Source organism: Polypterus senegalus, chromosome 3 (assembly GCF_016835505.1).
Source record: "Polypterus senegalus isolate Bchr_013 chromosome 3, ASM1683550v1, whole genome shotgun sequence".
NCBI classification, from domain to species: Eukaryota; Metazoa; Chordata; class Cladistia; order Polypteriformes; family Polypteridae; genus Polypterus; species Polypterus senegalus.
Window position 1 is genome coordinate 260,889,885 of NC_053156.1, and position 26,243 is coordinate 260,916,127.

Sequence of the window (26,243 nt, forward strand, 5' to 3'; positions counted from 1 at the left end):
TACAACATCACAGGTTGACATTTGAGCTATAAACACTACTATTCTGTATAATGTTCACAAAACCTCAAATAAATATATTTCTTTTCTGCTACTTAAGTAATTTTTAGTCTGTATCACCTTGCAGTGTCAAGTCAAGTCGGGGAGCATGTGTTGGTACAGTGCGCTGCCGCGCCCACTACACGACGAAACAACTCGGGATCCCGGTTTGCAACCCCCCAGGCAGACACGCGGTCCAGTCCCACCCTCCGGAAATGACCCTCTATCTGTAGCAGCCAGGTGTTACGTGGGCCTTGGCCTGGTCCAGCCACTTAGGTCCCCAACAATGAGGATCTTATGAGCCAGATCACCCTCGAGGAAATGCGCCACATGGCCATAGAGCCATAACTGACGCTCCCTCACAATGCATGTAATGTGCCTCATTTGGGACTCCATGAGCAACCGCTCATTCGACACAAAGTCAAACCAACGGTACCCAAGGATTTTCCAGAGAGACACAGTACCAAAGGATTCCAGTCTTTGTCTCAGGTCACTGGATAGCGTCCATGTCTCACAACCATATATCAAGGTAGGAAGAACCAGGACTCTAAAGACTTGGACGTTCTATCTTTTGCATAGATATCGGGAGCGCCACACACCCCTTTCCAGTGACCTCATGACCCCCCATGCTCTCCCAATCTGTCTACTGACTTCATAGAAAGAGTCACCAGAGACATGAATGTCACTGCCAAGGTAAGCAAACCTCTCAACAAGGTCGACACTCTCTCAGCAAACAGACACACTGCTGAGAGGTCATTAGGTCATTAAAGGCCTGGATCTTGGTTTTTATCAGGACACTCGCAAGCCCAGACACTCAGACTCCTCACTCAGTCTCTCAAGCGCCCCGATCAGAGCCTCCATTGACTCCACGAAGATCACAGCATCGTCAGCAAAGTCAAGATCTGTGAATCTTTTTTCACCAACAGCTGCTGGACCCCTCAACCTTGCCCAACACCCAGTCCATACTAGCACTGAACAGAGTAGGAGCAAGAACACACCCTGATGAACACCAGAATCAACTGGGAAAAACGCAGAAATCCTGCCTCCACTCTGAACAGCACTCACAGTACCAGTGTACAAGCTGGCCATGATATCCAGCAACCTCGTGAGGATCCCGCGAACCCTCAGGATGTCCCACAGAGCAGCTCGATCAACTGAGTCAAACGCTTAGCGAAAATCGACAAAGGCTGCAAAGAAACTCTGCTGATACTCGCGTTTGCGCTCCATGAGAACTCTCAGTGCCAGGATACAGTTGATGGTAGACTTCTTAGGCGTAAAACCAGACTGTTCCGGTCGCTGGTAGGTGAGCAAGTGATCACGGACCCTATTGACGACGACCCTAGCAAGGACCTTACCTGGCAGTGTCCAAACACAGGAATTACATAATGTCTAGATCCAGGATTTGTCATATACACCATGATAAATTATTATCACAATACTTTGCTCACCATCTGGTAAAACTGTATTATTTATTTTTTTTAAAGTATAGTAAGTACAGCTGGCAGCACTGTGAGGATATTGTTTTTCAGTTCTTCCAGTGCCTTCAATACCACCCAGTCATCCCTGTTAAGGAGTAAACTCAGAGATATGCAGTTGGATGAGCCTGTGGTGTTCTTGATAATGGACTATCTGTCAGGCAGACCACAGTTTGTGAGGCTCAGGGAACAGTCTTGTCTCCCTTTTCTTTTCACTTTGTACACGTCAGACTATAAATAGAATACCAGTTCATGTGACCTACAGAAATTCTCAGATGGTTTTGAACTTATGAAGTGTATTGATGAGGGGGATGAGAAAGAAGTAGGAAAATTTGTTTTTTGCTGCTGAGAGAATTTTCTGCATCTTAAAGTCAGTGAAACCAAGGAATTGGTTATTGACTTTCGACACACCAAAGAGTCTCAATGTCCAGTTACTATTCAGGGAATGGATTTAGAGGTGGTGTATTGCTACAAGCACTTGGGGGTCCACATCACTGAGAGACCGGAAAGGTCTCATAACACAGAGGAACTGTATAAGAAAGGGCAGAGCAGGCTCTTTTTTCTTAGGAGAGTGACATCCTTCACATCTTCTATAATTCATTCTGTGAGGGCCTGTGCGATTTTCTACACTGTGGTGTGCTGGGCTTGTAACATCACTTCAAGAGAGGCCCACCAAATAAACCAGCTAATTAAAAAGACAGGCTCAGTTATGGTATGCACTCTGGACCCCCTGGAAATAGTAGGGGAGGAAAGAAATAAAACAGAATTGAGTGTCATTATGACTTTATGCTTCACATCCTCTCACTGACAAGTTAACACTGAGGACTTTCAATCTTCTGTAATAAAAGGCACTACATTGGCGCCAAACCGACGCAGAAAGGCACAGGAGGCACACTTATAAAAGAAATAAGCTTTTATTTTCTTCGTCTGTGGGCTACATCTTCCCCGTACCCACAAACACAACACAGTCCCACACTAAGCACAAGCATACATTCAAATAAACACAAATCAAATTTCTCTTCTTTATCTCCTATTACCCTTCTCTGGCAAGCTTAGTACCTCTCCTCCCGACTCTGGCTCCCGGAGTAGTGTCTTCTGGCTCGCTTTATAGCCCACCCGGAAGCGCTCCAGGTATTTGATGACCTACATCCGGCTGCACTTCCGGGTGTGGCAGAAGAACCACCCATATGGGCTCAGGAGACCATGTAGCTCCCTCTGGTGGTGGCCACGGAGCCAAACAGGGCTGAGTCCCGAAATTCCATGCCTGTGACCCCGATGCAACCCAGGGGGGCTGCCACAAAGTGTTCCGGGGAAGATGCCGTGCTGCATGGTTGTTCCCAGCCGGGCATGGGCACTGGCCATCCGCCACACCTCACAGGAACAGTTGTAGTCCAGCAGCACAGCCCTGCTAGTGTCCATGAGTGCTGCAAGGGGGTGCTGCAGGGAGATATGCTCCCCACTATATTGGACTTTCGTATGACCCAGAAGTACTTCCAACGGGCAGCAGCCCTGGCTCTGGTAGTACTCCTGAGTCTTCAATAAAAGGGACTGCAGGCGAGTCGGAGTATGGAAGATGGAGAGCAACACGCAACTGGAGGAGCGCAGTGCGGTGGTGAGAGGAGAAGTGAATTGTGGAAAGAGAACTTGTTCTTGTGCAAGTGCTTGTTACTTTGGAGAGGTATTTTGGTAACAAACCATCCTTTATTTGAACCCAGGACTCTGAGTGTGTGTTCGTTTTGGGATTGGGGGCTTGGTGGCGCCCAGTTCCATGACAATATATATACTTATTTATCTATTCATGTATTTATTTACTTAATGAGCCACTGTGAAAACCCAAATTACCCCCTGAGGCAAATAAATACAATTCTATCTAGTTCTGTTTAAGTTAATGTCGAAATCCATTCCCCTATGGGCAAAAATGGGTCAGTCTATATGACAGTTAATAGGAAACACCCTGGACTCTCTCCTGAGTCTTTTTTTACTAATGGTGGAAACAGACTTTGAATTTCTCACCATTCTACACATTAAGACTAGGAATACTCTGTGACAGCACAAAATACACACTATTATACATTTGTGTGCCCGCCAGCTGGTTGGGTGTTTGTGAAATAAACACCTATCGCTAAGATTAGATTGTTTCATGTTCTAAATTTAAATGAATATGTGTTTAAAACTCTGGGTCTACATATAGTACAGGTGCGCTGATCTCAGTGTGTCCATGAATACTCTATGTGTTATTTTCCCATAACACCTGTTATTGTTATTAACACGATGTAGGTTTGCAGACTGCTATAGTATTTTAGGAGGCCCTTACAAGAAAGAGGTTATAGATTAAAGATATAATTATGTTTTATTTAATCTCCTGGTATTTTCTTCTTCAGTGGGTGGACAGACGGATATTTAACTTATGAAATCCTCTTTGTTATAGCCTAATACTTCCATTGTACTCTTCTGACTTAAATATATTCTAAGGTTATTTTTACTGAACAGTACATACACTAAACCACTCCATAGGAGAAGCTCATTAATACTAAATTAGGAATTTTAACTTTTATGTAAATCATATATAAGACCACATAGCACTTTGTCTTTCAAATGCAATGTAAATGTTTGATATTAAATCTGTTTGTAGTGCGTACACACATTGGAACCGAGTCCTCTTCATTTGGGCAGCACTCACTTCACAGGTTATTCCATCTGCACAGACTGCAGAAGCATTTGACCTATCAGCTCAAGCCACTAATCAGGCTTTAACTGCTTCTCACTTCCATTTGAGTGCCACTCCACATGCAAGACACTCATTTTGGATCTCATAACGAATATATAGGGCAGGACCATGGCGCAGTGGGTAGCGCTGCTGCCTCGCTTTTAGGAGACCCGGGTTTGCTTCCCAGGTCCTTCCTGCGTGGAGTTTGCTTGTTCTCCCCTTGTCTGCGTGGGTTTCCTCCCACAGTCCAAAGACATGCAGGTTAGGTGCACTGGCGATCCTAAATTGTCCCTAGTGTGTGTGTGTGTCTGTGTGTGCCCTGCGCTCGGCTGGCGCCATGCCCGGGGTTTGTTTCCTGCCTTGCGCCCTGTGTTGGCTGGGATTGGCTCCAGCAGACCCCCGTGACCCTGTAGTTAGGATATAGCGGGTTGGATGGATGGATGAATATATTTGTGTTGCAAGTTCATAACATTAATGTTTATTTTTTGAGACTGTTTTCTCTTCCTTATTTGGAGTTTTATCAATTGCAGGTTTTAGAAGCCCTTCAGAAAGAGATAAACTGTTGGGTACGTTGATCTTTTAACTTCTGCTATCATGATATTTGAACAATCTTCCCTTTAAAATATGAATGTTCTGTCTTATAATTAAATACTCTATTTGTTTTTTTTTATTTTAGCGTTCCTCTGGATCTGCAACAGAACATTCAGTCACTTCAAAATCATTGTCACTGAAGAAGTAACATCCACATATGCTTCATATTACCCGTTTCTGGTATTTGGTGTTTTTTTATATACTTTTGCTTAGGTGACTTACTGCATTATAAGCCAATAACTAGTTAACTACAAATAAAGTCATACATACTGCTGTTAGGCATCATAAGGAGCCTACTGTTGTCTGGACTTGGAACAGTGTGAAACAGTGAGGTCAGCAAGTTATCTGGAACAGAGGACCTTTGCAGTGATAACTATTTATAACATCTGTCAGCCAGGTTTACAATAAACAAATTCTGATCAGGATCCACTAGTAATGTCAGATGATATAATATTGTAATCATTGGGGATTGGATAAAATGTTTGTCTTGTTAAGCTAGTCCTAGTCTAGGTAAGTCTGACGTAGTAGTGCTTGATCTGTCCCAGATGGCAGCGGGCACAATCGCTTGAATCACTGCTCTGAATGCTGCACAAAACGCATACAGTGACTGAAGAAATAACACTCAAAGTTGCTTGCTTTTTGTTTCTGCTAGGATGAGTTCATGAAACAAATTAAAAAAAAGAATAAAAGTTCAGAGAACTGTTGTTATTGGAAAGCTATCTGAACAATTGAGTACTATAAGTTTACAGGGCGATGGTGTGTGCTCGGTGAGACAGTGGCATGGTGGCGTAGTGGTAGCGCTGCTGCCTCACAGTAAGGAGAATGGGGTTCACATCCTGGGTCCTCTCTGCGTGGAGTTTTCATCTTCTCCCCGTGTCTGCATGGGTTTCCTCCTGGTGCTCCGGTTTCCTCTCACAGTCCAAAGACATGAAGAACTGGCACTAGTGTGGGGTTGGTGTGTGTGTCTATGTGTGTGTGTGTGTGTTCGCCCTGCACTGGATTGGGGTTTGCTCCTGCCTTATACCCAATGCTCCAGGATAGGTTCCAGCACCCTCCACAGCCATGTTCAGAACTAAGTGGGTTAGAAAATGACTGACTGACAAGTAAACCCACTTATTAATATTAAGGCAACTCAGTTACCCTCAGCCTATGCCTGTTTTAACCATTAAAAGTTCATTTTGAGGAATATAGTCTAAAATGTAGTACATATACATACCAATTATTGGCTGTAAGAAATCTAAAATCCTAGCTTCTTGTCCCAAGCCTATGTATTGTTTAACAGCAAACAGACCAATATACTTATTTGCTGTGAGGGATGTCCCATTTGAAGTGTTTTCTCAGTGCAGTGAAGTTTAGTACTGTTATGAGACACCTATGGGTCCGAGGATTATTGTGACTGTCAAATAGTCCAAGAGATGATAAACGTAGCCAAAGATGTTGTCAGGACAGGGAAGGAGTCAAAATAACCAGGCCAGCAAGAATCAGGTCGGGCTTCTGGTTGTTCTCTAACATCTGCACCCCTGTCTGCTATGTTGTTCTCTAACATCTGCACCCCTGTCTGCTATCCATCCATCCATCCATCATCCAACCCGCTATATCCTAACTACAGGGTCACTGGGTGTCTGCTGGAGCCAATCCCTGCCAACACAGGGCGCAAGGCAGGAAACAAACCCCAGGCAGGGTGCCAACCCACCGCAACTCTACAACCATTCACTGGAACAAGTAGGTTTGGAAATGGCTGAATCCTTTTTGTGTCTTTTACCATAACAATGGGTCTTTTGTGGTGGTCTTGTTTTATAAAGTGGCCTTTGTGCCACCACTATGAAAAATAAAATTTCCGTTTCTTGAAAAGCACCAATTGGTGCTCCTATTCTTTGTAGGCTGATATTATTATCACTATCACATAATATCTCACAAGGGTATAGAATAAAACAAGCTAAAAATTAAACACAGATGTGAACTTCATGACTTAATCACTTTAATAAAGCGAGTGCCAGCACAGGTCCACTGTTTTTATTCAGGCACAACGCAGCAGATTTTGGTAATAAGGCAAAAGAGAAGGAGGCAGTCAGGTCAAGTAGGAATTACTTTATGAGAGATAACAAAATTAAAACTATATGTTTTGTGTTTCTTTAATAGATCATTTGAAGAAAGCAAGAAGCATCATAAGAACCAGATTACAAGAAAGGATCCTTTTGCATAAACTGTTATTCTTTTTACTGTGTTATTTAATTTGTGCAAAATACAGAAATGTTTTTTGATTTGTTAATTAGATTCAATGTTAATTATTGCTTTAAACAGATGACTGTTTTAGGGGGACCACTGGGTCTTCTGCTTGTTCTACCAACAATTTCAAGTTCAGAAGCTAATGGCTATTAAGACGTGAAGCTTCTACGGGGCATATGATAGATCTGAGTTTATGTCACGAGGCAGTCATGACAGAATGATTAATAGTTTAGAGTTCGGAAAGTGGATTGTGGGGCTAATGATTAGAATTGTTATATGTGCATACATTTAATAACGTCTTTTCGTTAGAATTGTTATAACAGCAATACTCAAAGTGATGAGCCCAGCTGCACCTCCCAGCAGCAGTCCAATAACATTTCCGTGGATTTTTGACATCTCACATCTTTCACCAGCATACGCAAAAGTCCGTCCTGAAACACACCTGTGAAAAGCAATGGAGAAAGCAGACATTATATACTTTAACGTTTACAAGGAAACTTATTGCTGCTGCAATGCCCTCCTATTTTGTTTATGGTTTAATATGCTTATATATCTGTGACATTTGTTTTAATAACAAGCTGTAACAAAGTTATTTAGAGTTAGTTTAAGTTTTGGAGAGTAAGTTTGTTTTATCTATGATACTGTAGGCAGAGTGTTCAGGGACCTAATTTATAAAACTTTGTGTGAATTTGAGTAGGAAATTATACAGAAGCCAAAAAAACTGGAAAATGTGTATGCCAAGAAAAATCAGATTACGCCATATATCTGCACAAGTTGCCCTTTACAAATCACAATCACCTTGTAAATGTGCATCCAACCATCCATTATCCGACCTGCTATATTTAGCGCACACATACACACACACCAGGGACAATTTGAGAATCGCCAATGCACCTAACTGACATGTCTTTGGACTGTGGGAGGAAACCCACACAGACACGGGGAGAACATGCAAACTCCACGCAGGGAGGACCCGGGAAGCGAACCCGGGTCTCCTAACTGTGAGGCAGCAGCGATACCCACTGCGCCACCGTCCCGCCACCCCCTGTAAATGTATGCATGTTAATGCTCCTCAAACACCGCCCTGAAACATTAAGAAATTTCGCATTCTCATCAACCTCATAGACATTACTCACTTCAAAAAGAGTTCATCAAGAAGACTGGGGCATAGTGGCAAACTTGTTAAGGGTAAATTTTGCACAAACATTTGGAAGTTTTTCTTTACACAGAGAACTGTAGATACTTGGAATAAGCTACCAAATAGTGTGGTAGACATTAGGACTTTAGGGACTTCTAAAACTCGACTTGATGTTATTTTGGAAGAGTTAAGTAGATAAGACTGGCAAGCTGATTTGGGCTGAGTGGCCTGTTCTCATCTGGATTGTTCTAATATGCAATCACAATGTTTCTGAACTTCATTGGCTGGTAAAGCAGCCTCCAACCTGACATATCAAAACATAAGACATAATATGTTTGTCATGTCAAAGCATTTTATAATAATGGCTTGGTAATTTAAATTGTTATGCATGCGAGTCATAATTTAGCTGGTTTGTCTACATTTCCTACTTAATCAAGGGTGTCGTCATTTCCCAGTTTCTACAAAAGGTACATGTGGATCAGAGTTGACCAAAATATATGCATATTCCCCCATCAACTTTTATTTTGTAAACCTGCATTCAAGAATATTTAATTGCACTGCTAAGCTGACAGCATATGATCCTGTGCGACATTATAGTGCTTCTCCTCTGTTTCTGAGCCGGTAGCTGCTATTAGCTTGTACATTTAATGACATAATTCCTGTTACAATGCATAGTACAGGCCATAGGAAAAACTGAGGTTTCAGCCAGTTACCTTACCCAGAAGCCAACCACCACACACAGTAGCAGTACACCTGTCAAACCGACTTTGCCTCAAAATAAATGAATTACAGGTTGACCAAGGCCACCGAGCCATAACGTTTGTCAGTCTCATCTTGGCATTACAGATGACTTGTGCATTAACAGAATGTCACTGTGGTTAACAAAAGCACCTTCATTCTCACTAGATGCCCTTATTACAATAGGAGTGCAGTAATGTGCTCAAGTTACATTACGAGAACTGGACACTGCTGTAAATGACCTTTTTATGCTACCAAAAATATGTAAAATTTTATGTATGTGCACCCACACCATATGAACACTGGATGTAGCATCTGAACAGTCAGTGAATGATTCCAGCACAGCCGGCATGACGGACGTTTGGCAGAGATATTCCTTACCTGTTGGCCAGGTTCCTGAAATGAGGCAACAGGTAGCCAATATGAACTGACAGATAACTAAAATAGATCTTTAGTGCAAACACACAGCCTTGGACCTCTTAAAAGTGAACTAAAATACGGTATGTACATAATAATTACCACTTTTCAGGTGTAATATGTTTCTCGTGTCAAAGTATATTATAATAACAGCTTGGTGGTTTGAATTATTATGCATGCAAGTCATCATTTAGCTGGTTTGTCTGCACTTTATCAAGGGTGTCGTCATTTCCCTGTTTCTACAAAATGTTGCGTATGTGTGGGTCAGAATTGACCTAAATATACACATATTCGCCCATCAACATTTATTTTGTAAATTCAGACGTTTGCGGTGGAAGTTACATGCATTCATTTCAAGCCTCTTTTTTGTGTGTACGCAGGCTTCATAAATGAGGCCCCAGACTTTATAACATCAAGGCTGCCAGTTCAGTCCCCATCTTTGGCTCAATTTGTGACCGAGTATGTCACATAACTTTTCATTATGTGCTCCTAAAGATAGATTAATAAACATTTCTATTATATTGCTGTACTTTTAAAGCTCCTTAGAATGGTAATGGAAAGGTGCTACATAAAACAACATTAATTTGTGCATGATATTCTTTAAATTAACCTTTCAATTTACCATACATATTTAGGTCTTTAATGTATTTATCATGATTGAATGGATTCAAGTGCATCTCATTTGATATTTAACGAAATGGGCTCACTAGCAACTAGCATTTTTATATCTGGGAACATTTCATCCCCTATAAACCTATTCCTTCATCCATTTTCTAAATCTTTTTTTCCAATTCGTGATCTCATGAAGCCAGACCGTATGCTTTTTCTTTATTTTTACTTGGAACCAAAGAGGAATAAACCAGGAACAGACACCAGGTCATAATCACGTCGACTCATATCTGATTCATAAAAAGTTGTTCATTAATTGAACATGCATGCTTTGGGTATGTGGCAGGCAAACCGGATTATCCACAGATGGCTGCATGGAGGCACAGGTAAACTCCACAACAGATGGGGATATAGAGTTCTGAAAAAGCAATGCTAGACAATGTGCTTCCATGCTTCTCTTCTGGAATAAATGTAAATTATCCATCCATCTATTATCCAACCTGCTATATCGTAACTACAGGGTCATGGGGGTAAATGTAAATCAAAGAACTTAAATTCAAATAAAAAGCTTGGGAAAATAAATTAAATTTGAAATTTGAAAAAATCAACAACATTACAGGTCAGCCCTGTCCTCAACCACAGATTCCAGCTTTTCCTACAGAATGCACAGGCGTTTCAAAACCTGCTGAGATATATAATCCCTCTAATGTGTCTAAGGTCTGCCATAGGGTCTCTGATCGGTGGGATGTGCCCATTACAGCTGCGAGGGGGGCATCCTTACAATATGGCCAAACCACCTCAGCTGGCTCCTCTCGATCTGAAGGAGCAATGACTCTACTCTAAGGCTCTCCCAAATCGCTGAGCTTCTCTCCCCAGCAGCCCAAGGAAGAAGCCTCATTTCTGCCACTTCTACCCTCTAACACAATTAACCTGTTGGCAAATATCAGTGTTCAGCATATTCTGTTAAAGTCTGGTGTAAACAAAATGGTTTCATCAGCTCTCTGATGCTCTGACCTGCAAGTGGCCTTTCCATTCCTGTTCACACAAAGGCCGTCATTAATACACGGGTTAGGACTGCAGGGATCAGCGAGTAGTTGTGGTTGAAAGGGTTCATTGCCTTCCAAGGGTTTAGCAGCACGTTTTGCCCTGTAATGAGTGGGCTCAGTATCTCTGTGCATTGCTGGCTTAATGGGCACTTCTGTTTTGAGAAGCGGAGTCAGGTCTAAAAGAAGGAAAAAAAGAAATACTCATGAATGTAAAATTACATAATAACCAAATTTCAACATCAAAATAAATACAATATGATAAAATTAAAATTGACATGCAGTAATTAATAATACTAGTGGTTAACACTAGCTTCATGGCCCCATCTATGTGGAATGTGCATGTTCTTCCTATATCTGTAAGGGCCAGGTTTCCTCCCATGTCTCAAAGTCATGAAGGTTAGGATAATGAGTGACTTTAAATTGTCCCTGTGTGCCTTGTGATGCACTGGCATTTCACACCTGCTTTGTTTGTGTCTTGAGTCCAGTGCTGTCTGGATAGGCTGTGGTCTCCTGTGTCCCTATTTTGAAGTGGATGGATGGCTCATAGTGTTGAGCAGTGAAATTCACCAAAGTGCTTTTCACAGTGAATGTGAACTTGTTCACTGGAAATTCACTGTGCAGCAAGATGAGATTAATAATGTTTTTCTAATTACCCATCACGATATTTTGTGAGGCCAGCATGACATCACAGAGCTGTGGAAGCCATGTGTTGAACTTTCACACATACACGCTGTAAGTATACTCTCCCTAACATTTTGTGCCTAATATTGTTACCCAATCTGTTTCGTGCATGTGTGGTATCACTGCCAGATCAGTACTCAGACAAAATAAAAACTTGCAGTACTTTCATTTGAGGGGTACATTAGTTGACCATAATGAGAATATTATGAAAATACTGTGCTCTTCTGCATAGATTTATTGTACATTGTGTCTTCACTGCATGGGTTAACTATGTTATGCTTTTCGGTATCTAGCGCAGATCAGACAGTGATAGACACTCACATCACAGTCTCTCTGGGTGTGCCTGTACACACACATTATCTCAGACAGGGAAGGGCCAGCACAGAGAAGCGCAGACCGATCTTTGAGTCCCGCAGGCTGGAGCTGCAGCTCGCTCAACTGCCATGCATTACGACCATTTAAGGGAAGGGGATGCGGGCTAAATATACACACATTTAGCCATGCTGTGCAGAGCCTAGTGAAAACAAACCTTAAAGAAGACCAGCCCACCTCTCAGAGTCAAAAGACACATAAGACTCTGTAAAAGAATAATAATAACAAAAGATTTAATTACTATTTGATGGAAGAAAAAAGTGGGAAGCATCTGCACAGACAGACGTGCCAGCTGTGTATCCAATCAATTCATACAGATGCTTCACACTTTTTTCTTCCATCTAAAAATAGAAACACCTTATAAATAATAATAAAATGTTTTGTTATTAATATTATTATTCTTTCACAAGTTTTAAAGTTTATTTTGACTCTGCACCGTGCAGAGTGGATAATTACATATGTATTCAACCCCCCTTTATATTACCTGGCAAGCAGGCAGCAAATATGCCCACTGGGATTCAAAGATAGGTTTATGCTACCTGCTTTGTGGCATTGTCTATCAGTGACCCAAACATAGAAACTCTGTGAGCAAATATACTGTATCTATCTATATATATATATGTATTTTTTTAATTATTGGTGTACTATATATATTTTTTATTATTGGTAGTGTGTGGCCATTTGTTGCTTATCATTCTGTCTACATCTTTCTTTGAAGCACAGTGGTGCAGTGGTTAGCACTACTTCCTTATAGCTCATGTAATATTTTTGACCACAATAATTGGGTCCAGCATAGTTGGCAGATGCTCTCTTCAACATTTAAAAGACCACTGCTCCATTTTAAACCACTCAAAACTAATTCAGATCCTACTACCCCATTGGCTTCATTGGAGTTCATTGAATTCGGCAAAATTCATGAATATTTCTGTAATTTCACCCAACTCATGGCAAAGTGAACTCTGCAGGGCTGGCTTATCACTAACGGTCAATGACACCACTGCCTGTTGAAGCCCATTTTGGAGTCCTAGGAGGGGAGGTAAGGAGGGAGTGGGACCCCTTGGAGTCCACAGTGTGTAGTCAGTACTAGACTTTGAAGACCAAAATGTTCCCCAAACTTACACAAACCGCAGCTCTTTGTGTACATGCTGTGGAATTTATGGAGTGCTAACAGTATTACCAGACTGTGCCAACTCTACCGAATGTGCATGGCTTCAGTTACATAATTGGCACCCCTCTGAGTACATAATGATGGCTTTACGGAGTACACGACCCTTAACTTTCATAAACAGCGGCTTTATTGGATGGACCGACTCAGGTTGTGATCACCATTCTGAAACTTTTGGTGCAGGCACACTGTTCTGCTGTGGGTGGCTACCCATGTCACCCATACGTAAATTCACCACTGAATTACACCGTTCGATGTTAGCTTTTTATTACCATTTTTCTTTAATCATTGATTAAATTTTCATTAATTAAACTTTTATCAGTTATGTCGCCCTCACGTCACATAATATTGTAGAAGTACAGCATACAGAAAAGTAATAGAGATCCAGTGACTTCTATTCATCTGATATCTGGGGGGGTTTCAGATAAATTATGTAATAAGTGAGCTGAACCTGTCACATGCTTTGAAACACAGACCCTTTAAAAATATGGTAGCATGGCAAGACTTAGTTTGATTTCTTGGTAACACTAAGAGATTTAATCCAGACTAAAACAAATAATAGTGGCTGGAAAGTGTGACGGGGTAAGAGGTTGGAGGAAACAGAGAGAGAGAAACAGAGAGAGAGACCACCAGCACAGAGATGGTGAGGAAGAGAAGCAGCAACTGATTAACAGACTTGGTGGAGTGGGGAAGGGGGTTCTGCAGGTAGTCAGATATGAAAGGTGCTATATGATTAACAGAGAGATAGAAGGGCACATTACCTTCAAAGTTTACAAAAATGATGAGGTCATTATTTTTTAAGAAACTTCTTCGAAATATATCCTTATGTGACATAAAGGTCGACCATCCAATGCTTTGTCCTCTATAGCAGTTACATGAGACATCAAATGATCCAGTATTACGTGGGTTATGCCAGGGAACAGAATTGTCTGAAGTTTAGGAGACAATAAGAGGTAAACATTGTGTTTCTGAGCCTTCATATTGGAAATTCTATTTTTATATACTGGAACTAATTTAGTTAGCAGTGAATATTAAAAACACTAAAATTACTAAATATTGCAGGAATAACTCTACTGTATATAAAATGAATATACTTTATGTCATTAGATATTGTTAATTTAAAGACTTGTGTGTGCTTTTTACTTTAAATGTTAAATAAAAATTTCAATTAAATTAAATAAGCAATTGTGTCTATTTTGACAGGCTGTCTTGTATTGTAAACCACTGCGTTCCAACTTCAGCTTATTTTTGCAAATGTACAATATGTGTATTGAACTCAACTGATCAGCTGCATTTATTTGCTGCTTGCAGGAACAAAACAGCAAGCGCTGTGATCTATACACAGTCACTTCTCAGACATTCTTTGACAATGTTTGGTTTATATTATGTCGACACTGTCAGAATCTGAAAAATATTTCAGTTCTTATTGATGTAAGCACACCACAATGGAAGATCCAAAATAATTTGCAAAAAAAATATTACACCAAACTTCACTGATTACATGTGCATTGCTTAAATCTAACAGAAGACTGCTGAAAGCATTGTTCTACAGTCTGGATGCTTTAGAAACACTGCCGACCTGACCTAATCACCATTCCAACAATATCATTAACACCTTCACTTAGATCTACGCTTCTCGGAGTTCATCTGTGTTACAAGTTAATAGCAAGTGGCACTAAGGGGTGTCCTCAGCAAGTGTTTAAATATCAAAAGCAGACTTTTTTCTTACCAGTTGTAAAGCTCCTGCTGGATGACATTCTCAGTTTTACATCATGATCTTGATCCACTATTGTAACTGTGGCTTGTCTGTTTTCAACTGGCCATTCAAGGATTCTGTCATTTTCTCCACTACACAAGTGGAAATAAATTCCTGTATAATTATTTTTCTCATTAGGATAGAGAGTGATTCCAAATGCATAACCTTCTGGATTATAAAACCGTGGGCTCAGCATTTTATCATACGTGCTATTTTTAAGAATACTGGTAAAATCTTTTATATGCCACACTGCATGAGGACAGGAGGTCTCAGTGAGGCTGATGTCATCCAGAGAGATACCACCTTTACTCGAAGCATGTCCAGAAATTCCTTGGAAAACATAGCGAAACTTGACTTTTGCATTCAAAGGAACAACTGCTATATTCCAGGAGTTGTCACCATCACCTAGAATTGAAAGTAAAATGACTTAATAGTCATGTTAAAACAAACCAATGAAACACCACAAATAATATTTTCTTTTTTTAACAGTAGAGGGTGCTCTGAAAGCACCTGTCCACTACTGACAGTGGTGGACTTTGGAGTTTGGGTTTGAGTCATGTTTTGGCCTCCACCTAGGAGTTGTTAAGGAACCGAGAGAGAAGGACAGAGTACGGAATGTCAAAGCATAAAAAAAACTCATCTTGATAGCCATTAGAGCATAATATGCCATGTCATCTATTAAAAACAAAGACAGCCTGACCTTTAGCTATGTGTTTTGATGGTTAAAGAGAGGGGAAAACATATTTAAAAATATAATTCTGGTACCTAATTACTGTATTTACTCATATACCACTCACCCTCGTGTAAGATGCGCACCCTAATTTTTACACAGAAAATCGTGAAAAAAATTTTGCCCCGTGTACGGCGCGCGTTGTGATTGTATAGGAAGTGTTTAGAGAGAGAGAGAGCGCTGTTGAGCGAGAGCGTGAGCAAGCGAGCGAGAGGGAGCACGAGTGAGCAAGCAAGTGCGCGAGCGAGAGAGAGAGAGCGTGAGTGCGCGAGCAAACGTTTAGAGAGAGAGGGCGAGTGTGTGAGCAAGCAAGCGAGAGAGAGAGCAAGCAAGAGAAAGAGCGTGAGTGGGCGAGCAAGCGAGCGAGAGAGATAGCGTAAGTGCACGAGAGAGCGAGCGAGCGAGCCCAAGCAGAAGAAGTAAACATTACAGAATTACATTTCCTCATGTATAACGCGCACCTGATTTTCTAATGCTAATTTTCAGGAAAAAATGTGCACGTGGTACATGCGTAAATACAGTATTTTCACAGTGATTTTCAGCTGTTAACATAGAGGAAAGAACAAATGAAGAACAAAATACATTAACACTAGAATCCATTTAGGCTACTCATAATACCGGGCCACCTTAAATTCCTTCACTCTTCTCCATTAGCGTCTTTTGTTTTGCAAATTTGTCGATCAGCACAAGCAACCTGTTATCCCATCCCCCACTGACGGAGCTGAAATGAGATGGAAAATTCTCAGAGCTCAAGTCTGTTTATCTGGGTGTGAGGTGCTTGGAGTTGTATAGAGTAAATAATATAAAATTATTTGGAACACATGCATTTCATGTGTGTTCCTTGTCTACAACAATCTATGTAAACGTAGGATGACAGGAAATGACAGAAACACAACAAATGTTGAACACATACCTAAATAAGAAACTTTTACGTTAACTTTTATGTTATAGTACTAATGACAAAATTTTGACATGAAGTGTATAATGTGTGAAGGTCAAAGTCCAAATATCAAATAAACACTTTCACAAAAGGTACAAGTATAACAAAACAAATGCATCTTTACTCAAGAATATAACCAAAGAAGAAGAAATCGGGATAGGGTACAACGCTGATATGACCGCTTGGGTGGTGCAGCGGTACAAACTACTGACTCAAGAAGCTGCCGGTTTGATCCTGGAAGCTAGCCAGAATTACCGTTTTAAGTAGAGAGCTGCTCTTTTTGTTACTATTATACAATAAAAATATACGTTTGATTTGAGTCTGTAATAGCCCCTGTAAATTTATGGGACTTGTAAAGATTAATTTATTTTTTTTAATTCATTTTGATTCTCTCAGCGGCGTTCATGCTAGCCCCGATCTGACACTGCTGTTTTCAAATAAAGACGTGCTATAACAGAGGTGAACTCAGATGAGGATGAGTGTTCTACATTGGAGAAAGAGAACAGAAGCCCTCCCCACTAGAAATATCCAGTCACACAAAAGAACAGGGCAGGTGCACCAGGCATAAAGGCGAAAGATGGCACCGTATGGACACAGCAATCGGTTGGGCATCATCCTGCCAGTCCACTTAAGGTGGTCAAGAATTACAATTTTTTTCATAGGCTTCAGGGATTCTAGTGTTAGACAATTGAATAAAAACACATTATTGGGTTTAGTTTTTCACCAGTTAGCAGATTCTGGGCACTTTTATCAAGCTTCCAATAAAATTTACCTGTTGCTCATTAGAGATACAGCAAACTCAGCAATTTTACGAGATCCAATTTGTACCGCTTCATTGCCAAACAACCTTTTCAAACCAACAACAGCATTCTGTTGAGGTATGTAGACTCTATTGAATTTCTCTATCAGTGTCTCAAAGAACTATTTTCAAAAAGGATTTATTTCACTATTGTGCAAAGTGACAGTTAAGCTGTTGTCAAGAAAATGCAAACACCTGTGAAGTATTCTTGATCAGTACATTTTAATGACTTGCTTTCAAACTACATAAAATAAGTGCCAAGAAGGTCCGCAACTTGTCACAACTGAAAGCAGACCACATGTGCAGCCTATAATTGTTTTCATTTTGAAGATACGTTGCTGTCCACCTCTCATTCACAATTATATCTAATATGTTGTCAGTTACTGTATGAACAGGAAGAAATTCTGTAATTCTTGTATCTGTTTCTTACACATCTGCCCTGTGCCCTGGAGATCAAGATACTGCAGCTTTGAAAGTTGTCCAATGCTCTTGTTACACCACACACTTTTCTAACTAAAGTAGTGTTCGAATTTACCATTTCTTCAAAATCATCACCCTCATTTACTTCACCATCAATAGAACGTGAATTTATCATGCCGTCACTACCCATTTCTGAAGAACTGTCATTATTAAAACACAAATCTTGACACTCTTTGGGTTGCAGCAGCTCACATTCAGCTCTCCCTGTTGTCTTTGTCAACAGCCACCCTCTGTCACTAGTGGCTCCTGAGGTCCCTTCACCTTTCAGTCCCCAAGGCAGCTCCTCAGTTTCCTAATCCATTAAAATGAGAACTGTGCTGCCAACTAGTGGCTGGATGTGAGAGTGCTGGCCTCCTTTCAGTGTTCTAACCTAATTCCTAAAGGAGTAATGTAGCTTTAGCTTCCCTAGCCAGAAAGACTGTGCTGCTGTGTATGTGGCAACCAGAAGGTCTTGCCTGTTTTCCACTGCCTTTCTTTAAATGCAAAGTGCTATCCTGGTGGATATCTGGGAGTGCAGCTGGATGACAAATTGGACTGGACTGTCAATACTGATGCTCTGTGTAAGAAAGGTCAGAGCCGACTATACTTTCTGAGAAGTTTGGCATCCTTCAACATCTGGAGTAAGATGCTGCAGATGTTCTACCAGACGGTTGTGGCAAGTGCCCTCTTCTACGTGGTAGTGTGCTGGGGTGGCAGCATAAAGATGAAAGACGCCTTACGCCTGGACAAACTTGTTAAGAAGGCAGGCTCTATTGTAGGAGTAAAGTTGGACAGTTTAACATCTGTGGCAGAGTGACGGGCATTAAGAAAACTCCTGTCAATCATGAAGAATCCACTGCATCCACTTAATAGTGTCATCTCCAGACAGAGGAGTACAGTGACAGACTTTTGTCACTGTCCTGCTCCACTGACAGACTGAGGAGATCGTTCCTCTCCCACACTATGCGACTCTTCAATACCACCCGGGAGTAAATGCTAACATTAATTTTATTTTAATTCTTTTCATTTTATTACTATTTAATTTAATATTGTTTCTTTGTGTCAGTATACTGCTGCTGGATTATGTGAATTTCCCTTGGGATTAATAAAGTATCTTATCTATCTATCTATCTATCTATCTATCTATCTATCTATCTATCTATCTATCTATCTATCTATCTATCTATCTATCTATCTATCTATCTACAATAAGCTTCTTCCCAGACCACCTCTCTCTCTCTCTCTCTGGTGCCCCCCCATAGGAATGAAAAATCAAAACAGATATATCTCTCCTTAATATAAAAAAATTGAGACATTTTCTTTTGTCTCCTGCTTCTCAGACTTTTCCCCTGATACAAAATACCTCAGAATGCTTACAAGGGTCTCCTCTTGAGATTCAGTGAATATCTCAGTAAAGTCATACAGTGGGCTCAGATCTTACAAGTAGTGTTCTGACATTTTTTGCAATTTGAAAATATTTGCGTTGTGTGCAATAATATATGGTAAATGCATGGACAATAGTAATAAAACATTTTATTATGATGACAAAGCTGTAGTTCTTGCTTCAGAATAACACTATTAGTTGCTCTAATTTATATTGTTAGATCATACTCATTGCAAAAAGGAAATGCAGGTAGTGTGGGTGAGTGATTAAGGCTTTGGATTTTAAATCCTGAGGTTGTGGGTTCAAATCCCACTTCTGACACAACTGTATGATCTGCCTGCTCCCCAATTGGAAAAAGAAATGTAACCAATCATATCTCAGATGTGGTAGATCTGCTTGGCTAAAGGCATTAATCCAATAATAAGTAAAAAATGTGAGATTCAGAAGAAGATCTCACAAAGTATAACACACTTTTTCAAACCAAATTCTCTATTTTGATTCTTTTTACCTCACTTGTATCTCTTGTCTCCCTTTTGTCTAAGGATTTTTAGGAGAAACGTCTGTGAGAAAGTTGATTCTTAAATGAAACATAAATGAGAATGTCTATAAAGTCTCATGAGTCATCAAAGCTCAGTGTTTAAGAAGTAAAACTTTCCTATGGGCCCATCCATAAGACTAGAGCAGGGGTTCTCAAACTCGGTCCTGGGGGACCCACTGTGGCTGCAGGTTTTTGTTCCCACCAGCCTCTGTTTTCAATTGGACTCCTGGGCTAATTAAGTGAAGTGTTGTTTCCCAGATTCCCTGCTTTGGGAACAATAAACAAATTAGAAAACTAAGTTTGGTAAAAAAAAAAAAAAAAGCATTAAAATGTACTAAGCAGTTATATGTATTTTTTTTCTTTTTAACAGTATTTTCATCTTGATTGTCGTTCTACTTTTCTGTGAGTTCTAATTGTTTAATTAATCCATTCTTTACTACTTTGTGGGGTTGACGCTAAAGTAGTTGCAGCCTTTCACGATTGAGTGTTGTTTGCTTGGGTTTCTGCTGTGCTTATTTTTAATTGTCATTATTAAGATTTAATGAAGGGAGCAAACTGCACAGAGAAAGGGCGAAATGTAATAAAAAGACACTTAAGCGTTTAAATCCATAGCAAAAACAGAAATATTTCTAAGTTTCTAATAAATGTAAAAATCATGCTGCTGTGCTTTTCTGAACGTAGAATAAAAGATCAATAATAGCAGCTAATTAAATGAGATCAGTGCTATCAGGTGTTGTCACTGATTAGGAATCTGGTTGGAACAAAAACCTGCAGCCACAGGGCGTCCCCCCGGACTAGAGGGACAGCACAAATGGAAGAGCCCACCGCCCTCTAGTGGCCACAGGTCTCAGGAAGCCCTGTGCAATGCAATTGGTATGTTTATCCCTCTCAACTTTCTGCCAGCCAAATAAACCTTCTGAATGCACTTCAATTGCAATAAAATATTTAAAAAGATGTTAAAGTGCATATAAACAATATATATAAAAAAGGAGAATCCACCAAAATACCACCCTTGCAGAACGTACTTTCCCCCATTTAAATCAGGTGGCCAGCGTAAGAGTTTTTTTTTTCAGGTTGTTCATGAACACATTTCATTATATGATTCTTAAACTACCAAACCTTTTTTATTTCCTTCGACTTTGTTCTTTTTTTCTGTACAATGGTGCAATAAATAATAATTAAATTACAGGTAGTAAGTTCAGTCCAGAAATGCAAACTATACGTTTGGAGTTAAACAGAAAAGCTACCTCTTATCTTACAGCAATCTTGTGAAATCACTTAATTAAAATGGCTATTATAAGCAGTTTTTTCCTACCTACCTTTGAGCGTATGTACTTTCTTCATCTTGCGCACATTTCCAGTCCCGTCATCAGTTTTTATCCACAGACTCAAAGTGCTACTTGAGTTGCCCGTCATCTTGTAAAAAAACTCCAGGCACTGCTCACTCCTCACGGGGTAAAGAATGCGTGATTCCAGAATAGCACTTGTGTCGTTTCCAGCTGATGTGTCGTAAAACATATAATAACCTGCATCTAAAGAAAAATGAGAGAAATGTTTTGTTCATAGGGATTTCTTCAAGGAATAACTAAATGATCCACAAGCTGCCCTTCCATTTTGGGAAACTGGATGCTAATCATTATTCAGATGTAGTGATGCATTATGAAAAACAAAGATGATTTTTAGTTATTTATTACGCAATTACTCCCAAAATGGTGATGCACAGCGCTGCTGCTTCCTATGTCTGCTTCTTACCCACATCCCCAAAAAAGTGCAGTTAGGAGAATCGATGAATCTAAATGGGCTCCAGTGTGAGTGTGGATATGGGCCTCTGCATAGGTGGGCACTGCCTTGAACTGATGCTAATTAGTAAACCTGGTTATGAAATTAGTTCTCTGATATTTTGGAACACAAACCGGAAATAAAAGTGGACTTTTACATGCATTTTTAGCAATTAAATGAATAGTGTGACCTTTAAAAGGTGTATAGTAGAGGTGTTAATGGTGTTTAGGTTATAGTTTAGGTTAAGCTAATAACAATGAGATGGCAAAAATCTCCATACATCCCCTTCAAAGTGATGGTATTGCAGTCACCTGTGGAGCAGAAGGATGACTTAGGAAAAGAGTGATTCTGAGGTTTCATGATATACGAGGGACGTTCAAAAAGTTTCCACACTTTTTTAATTCTATTTATTAAGAATTTCAAAAACAAATGACATCACTTTTCTACATTGTCACCTTCCTTTGCGATGCAATTTTCCAAGTGTCGTACCAACTTTTTAATGCCTAATTACTACTCCTCCCACCTTCACCGTTTCCAAGGAAAATAAAAAGTGCATAAACTTTTTGAACGTCCTTCGTACTTTCAACATCAAGGAATAGTAGGCATGTATGATGAGGTCCTCTTAATTGACTTAAACCTCTGATTATAACACAATTCTGTTTTTAATGTTCTGCTAAAGAACAGCAGAAAAGAACTGAAATTAGGATGAGTAGATCAAACATAAATCTCAAAATATGTTCAGATCAAAACCAAAAAATCAGTCCAAAACAAAATCCTAACTCGTAGTCAAAGAAACATAGAAAAAAAAGCTTTAATGTTGAGAATACAATCACTAGGGCAAACACAGTTCTTAAGGGAACAATCCATCAAACGTGGATGATGAGGAATTGTTCAGTGCAAAGTTTATGCCATTGACCCGGTGATATCATATGTGTGCTCTTCTAGGTCATTTCTACAACATTATAAAGACAACACTGTCAAAAAATAGGAACGATCAAAATATGTGAAACGGAGCTGAGAGAAGACACAAAAATGATAACTATATCAAAGTGAAAACAAAACTAAAACTAATGGATTCAGGACCCCAACAAACCATTATAACTATGCAGGCAACTCAAACAACATTTCCAGTTAAAAAAGTAACAAATTCACAAAGTATATTCACAGCATTTAAGCGTATAATAAACTGATAGACATGCACATCATTTAGTTGTTGTGTTGATGACTACTGGATTTCCATTCAGATAGGAAAGCTTAAGCATACCATCTCCAAGACCAACACCCTGAATACGGGCACTCTGCAAGGCTGTGTCTCACGACCACTTGTTTACTCATAATAAGCAAACCATTGCATTTCAAGTGTGAAATCTGTAAGAACGATCAAATATGATAATGATGACATTCTGTTGTAGGGCTCATGTCACACTGTAGCAAGTCTGATTACAGCAATGGGGTAACCAAGCTAGTTCACGAGAGCGTTTTCTGGAAACAATTGATGTAACAATATTTTAGTAGAAATATATGTATTTGGAACTTTGTTAACAACACACGTCTGGGCAACTTCTCATGTGGATTATGCAACTCAAGTAATGTAAGATTTTTTTTTACGAATATTTTGATGTCATTTGCTGTTATCCAGCATTGGTCACCATAGACGCCTGTTCTATCAAACTTTTTTTTCTCAATTCTGCATAAAAACACAAGATTAAAACATTTTCTTGGCCATCACTAGGAACAACATGGGGTAAGTAACAAATAAAAAATATAATTGTTGGGCCGAGTATTCCTTTAAAGAGATGAATTACTGTATTTGTTTTTAATTGGTTCCTGTTTTATTAATATGCTTCCAATTAACAAGGGATCCGTTTTTGATTTAATATTTGTAAAGGAATGGAAGAAGGACTGAGAAATGCTAATCTGCTTTGGGTAATCAATGATCTAGATCAGGGGTGCACACACTTTTTCGGCTTGCGAGCTACTTTTAAAATGACCAGGTCGATATGATCTACCCACATTAAAAATTATATATATATATAAATGTAAATGTAAAATGTATGTTGTCGTACCTTGCATAACTGAATAACCTTTATAGCACAATAACAATTCAATACATTTATGGTCACTACAGTATTTGGATTTAATAATCGTCATGCGGGAAAAGGCTGACTCACAAAAATAAGTAGAGCCGAATAATGCAGTCAAGGAGCTTTTGAATTCAGCCGAGTGAAAAATGACGGCTGTCCGATTAACTGCGATTTTAGTTCCCTCTCCTTTCTCTTTCTCAGATCGCTTTTTGGAAGGAAGTCAGTTTCGTAGTTTTTATGAACAGTTCGAAAATGCCTTTCCACATTTTCCTTCTTTGGAATAACAATGATAGATTGACAGATCAGACAAATGCACTTCGATTGTGAAACTGTGAGAAAAAAAATCTTCTTCCAATTCCACATCCAGCCCATACCCTCCCCAAACAATTTGTTTTAAATCCCTTCTTTAGTCAATATCCATTGGAAAGCGAACTAGATCACAGCCGGAGTTTTGCAGTAGCTTGCGCGTGTGTTAGAACAGAAGAGATCTCAGACTGGCCGCCCTGTATGTCAATCAAGTGGCAAATGCCATAGGGAGGATATATGATAGACTAATGTTTAAAAAAATTTTTTTTGAATGCAACGTGATCTACCTGCAATACCTTTGCGATCTACCGGTCGATCGCGATGGACGCATTGGGCACCGCTGATCTAGATAATGTCTCCAGAAAGGAAAAATCTACAATATAAAAATGACCTGACACAAAACGTAAAATTAAAGAACAAGTTCAGGCATCTGCAAAGATTCAGTTCTAATCAGCAACTGGGGCCTTCTAGGGCTGAACTTGAGGATCCCACTATACTGCACAGCATCATGTAGAGTGCTACGTCTCATGTGTGTGCCTGAAAAATAGATCATAGTATAGAGTATGATTTTGATTTTTGAGAGGCAGAAGTAAATCTTTTGTATGATTTCTCTGATGATGATATGTTATCTCTGATCTAAAAAATGTAAAGATCAGGCTCACTAAATTGTCATTTCAGTTCACAGGTGTGCCTAATTATTATCAATTGTATTTATTGTGTTTCAACAACATTACTTACCTCTGCAGTTTCCAAGTAAGGTGTGATCCTGCATGTCCGCAGTGCCTCTTTCCTGAATCCAGTTAGCATCATCAATTGTGCTTTGAATCATGCCGCATATGTTAATCAGTTCAAATGAGCACTGATCCAGTAAAGTATGAGTGAAGGCTAGAAGATAAAAAATGTTAATGTCCTGTAAGCATCTTCATGTACAAAAAATATAAATCACTGTTGGGAAATTCAAGCCACTTACTGCAGTTGTACATTCGGTTGAGACGAAGAAGGTCTGTAGCACTGAAGTCTAGACGCTGCCCAATGACTTCATTAAATGCTGGTATTGCTGTTGTGATTGTGGGCACGCTCTCGTTCTTGTTGAAGGAAAGTGGCCTATAGTGCATTATTGATTCATAATCATATGGGGTATTGAGGTCAGTAATAAATTTGTCATCATATTTGACAAAATTGTGCTCCTTTCCTAAAAGTAAAAAAGATACTTAGAAGAGACAACGCTTTGTAACAACAACAATAATGTATTTCTTGTATAGCCTAAAATCACACAGGGAATGTTGCAATGGGCTTTAATAGACCCTGGTTTTTGATAGCCTCCTAAGCTATGACTCTCTGAGAAGGCATGAAAAAAAATAACCCTTGTAGGGGAAAAAATGGAAGAAATCTTGGGAAAGGCAAATCAGAGAGAGACCCCATTCCAGGTAGGTTGGGCGTGCAATGGGTTATTCAAAAAATGGGATAAATACAACACAAAACAGAACACAAGTAACCAACCCTCTTCACTTGCCACCTCAAAAATGCAATACAATAGCAGAAAGTACAAGGCAAAATGCAAGAATACATTATATCACTCACTAAATAAAGAACTATCACATATACAGATACAGATTTGTTAAAGCACTTCAAAAACAAAGTAGAAACTATTTAAAATAAATTAAAAACAACAGTATTTGTGAATCAGCTAACATTAGGATTTGGGCCAGACTGAAAAAAACAACAAGCCAGACGCAGACCGAGTCCTGGGGACCTCTGCCAAAAAGCCGCTTGCCCACCATTGGCCATGCTACAGGTGAGTCAGTGCTGAGCCAGCCAATCAGATGAAAGGACCCTTCTAGTCCATGATTCCAGTGCTCCTTCATTTGAGATGACTTTTTCAGTCAAACAACTTGACAGGTTTGAGTTTTTAATAATAATAAAAAATGTATTTTTGTTGTACATTTCATACATTAAATGCAATTCTAATGCTGTAAAAATGATTAATCCATGATCTCATTATCCTACAACTGTTGATGTAGTGCTGCGGTGGGCTGGCGCCCTGCCCGGGGTTTGTTTCCTGCCTTGCGCTCTGTGTTGGCTGGGATTGGCTCCAGCAGACCCCTGTGACCCTGTAGTTAGGGTATAGTGGGTTGGTTAATGGATGGATGGATGTTGATGTAATGTTTAATCAATAATCAAATCGCATTCTTTCTCACTATGTAAAATTCAATAGGTGTGTTTTAAGCGGACAAAAATTGAAACTGAAGAATCTGCATTTTTGTAGA

The 26,243-nt window shown here is 39.7% G+C and overlaps 2 protein-coding genes across 5 annotated transcripts in view; one reads left to right on the forward strand and one right to left on the reverse strand.

Moving 5' to 3' along the window:
• The window catches only part of LOC120526091 (adhesion G-protein coupled receptor F3-like), a 67,970-nt gene extending 60,892 nt beyond the window's left edge, over positions 1–7,078 (forward strand). For all 4 annotated transcript variants that reach the window (XM_039748988.1, XM_039748990.1, XM_039748991.1 and 1 more), the window contains 3 exons: positions 4,749–4,784; positions 4,895–4,989; positions 6,949–7,078. In XM_039748988.1, coding sequence (XP_039604922.1) covers positions 4,749–4,784; positions 4,895–4,957 — 99 coding nt within the window. In that variant the 3' untranslated portion in view covers positions 4,958–4,989; positions 6,949–7,078. The remainder of the gene's footprint in view (positions 1–4,748; positions 4,785–4,894; positions 4,990–6,948) is intronic.
• Positions 7,079–7,323: 245 nt separating this feature from the next.
• LOC120526661 (meprin A subunit alpha-like) overlaps positions 7,324–26,243 on the reverse strand; it is a 50,585-nt gene continuing 31,665 nt past the window's right edge. Inside the window, exons 5-11 of the mRNA XM_039749815.1 lie at positions 24,947–25,168; positions 24,715–24,861; positions 21,127–21,339; positions 14,931–15,362; positions 13,963–14,130; positions 10,952–11,159; positions 7,324–7,477 (exon numbers count right to left, since the gene is read on the reverse strand). Of these exons, the coding sequence (XP_039605749.1) occupies positions 7,324–7,477; positions 10,952–11,159; positions 13,963–14,130; positions 14,931–15,362; positions 21,127–21,339; positions 24,715–24,861; positions 24,947–25,168 (1,544 nt within the window). The remainder of the gene's footprint in view (positions 7,478–10,951; positions 11,160–13,962; positions 14,131–14,930; positions 15,363–21,126; positions 21,340–24,714; positions 24,862–24,946; positions 25,169–26,243) is intronic.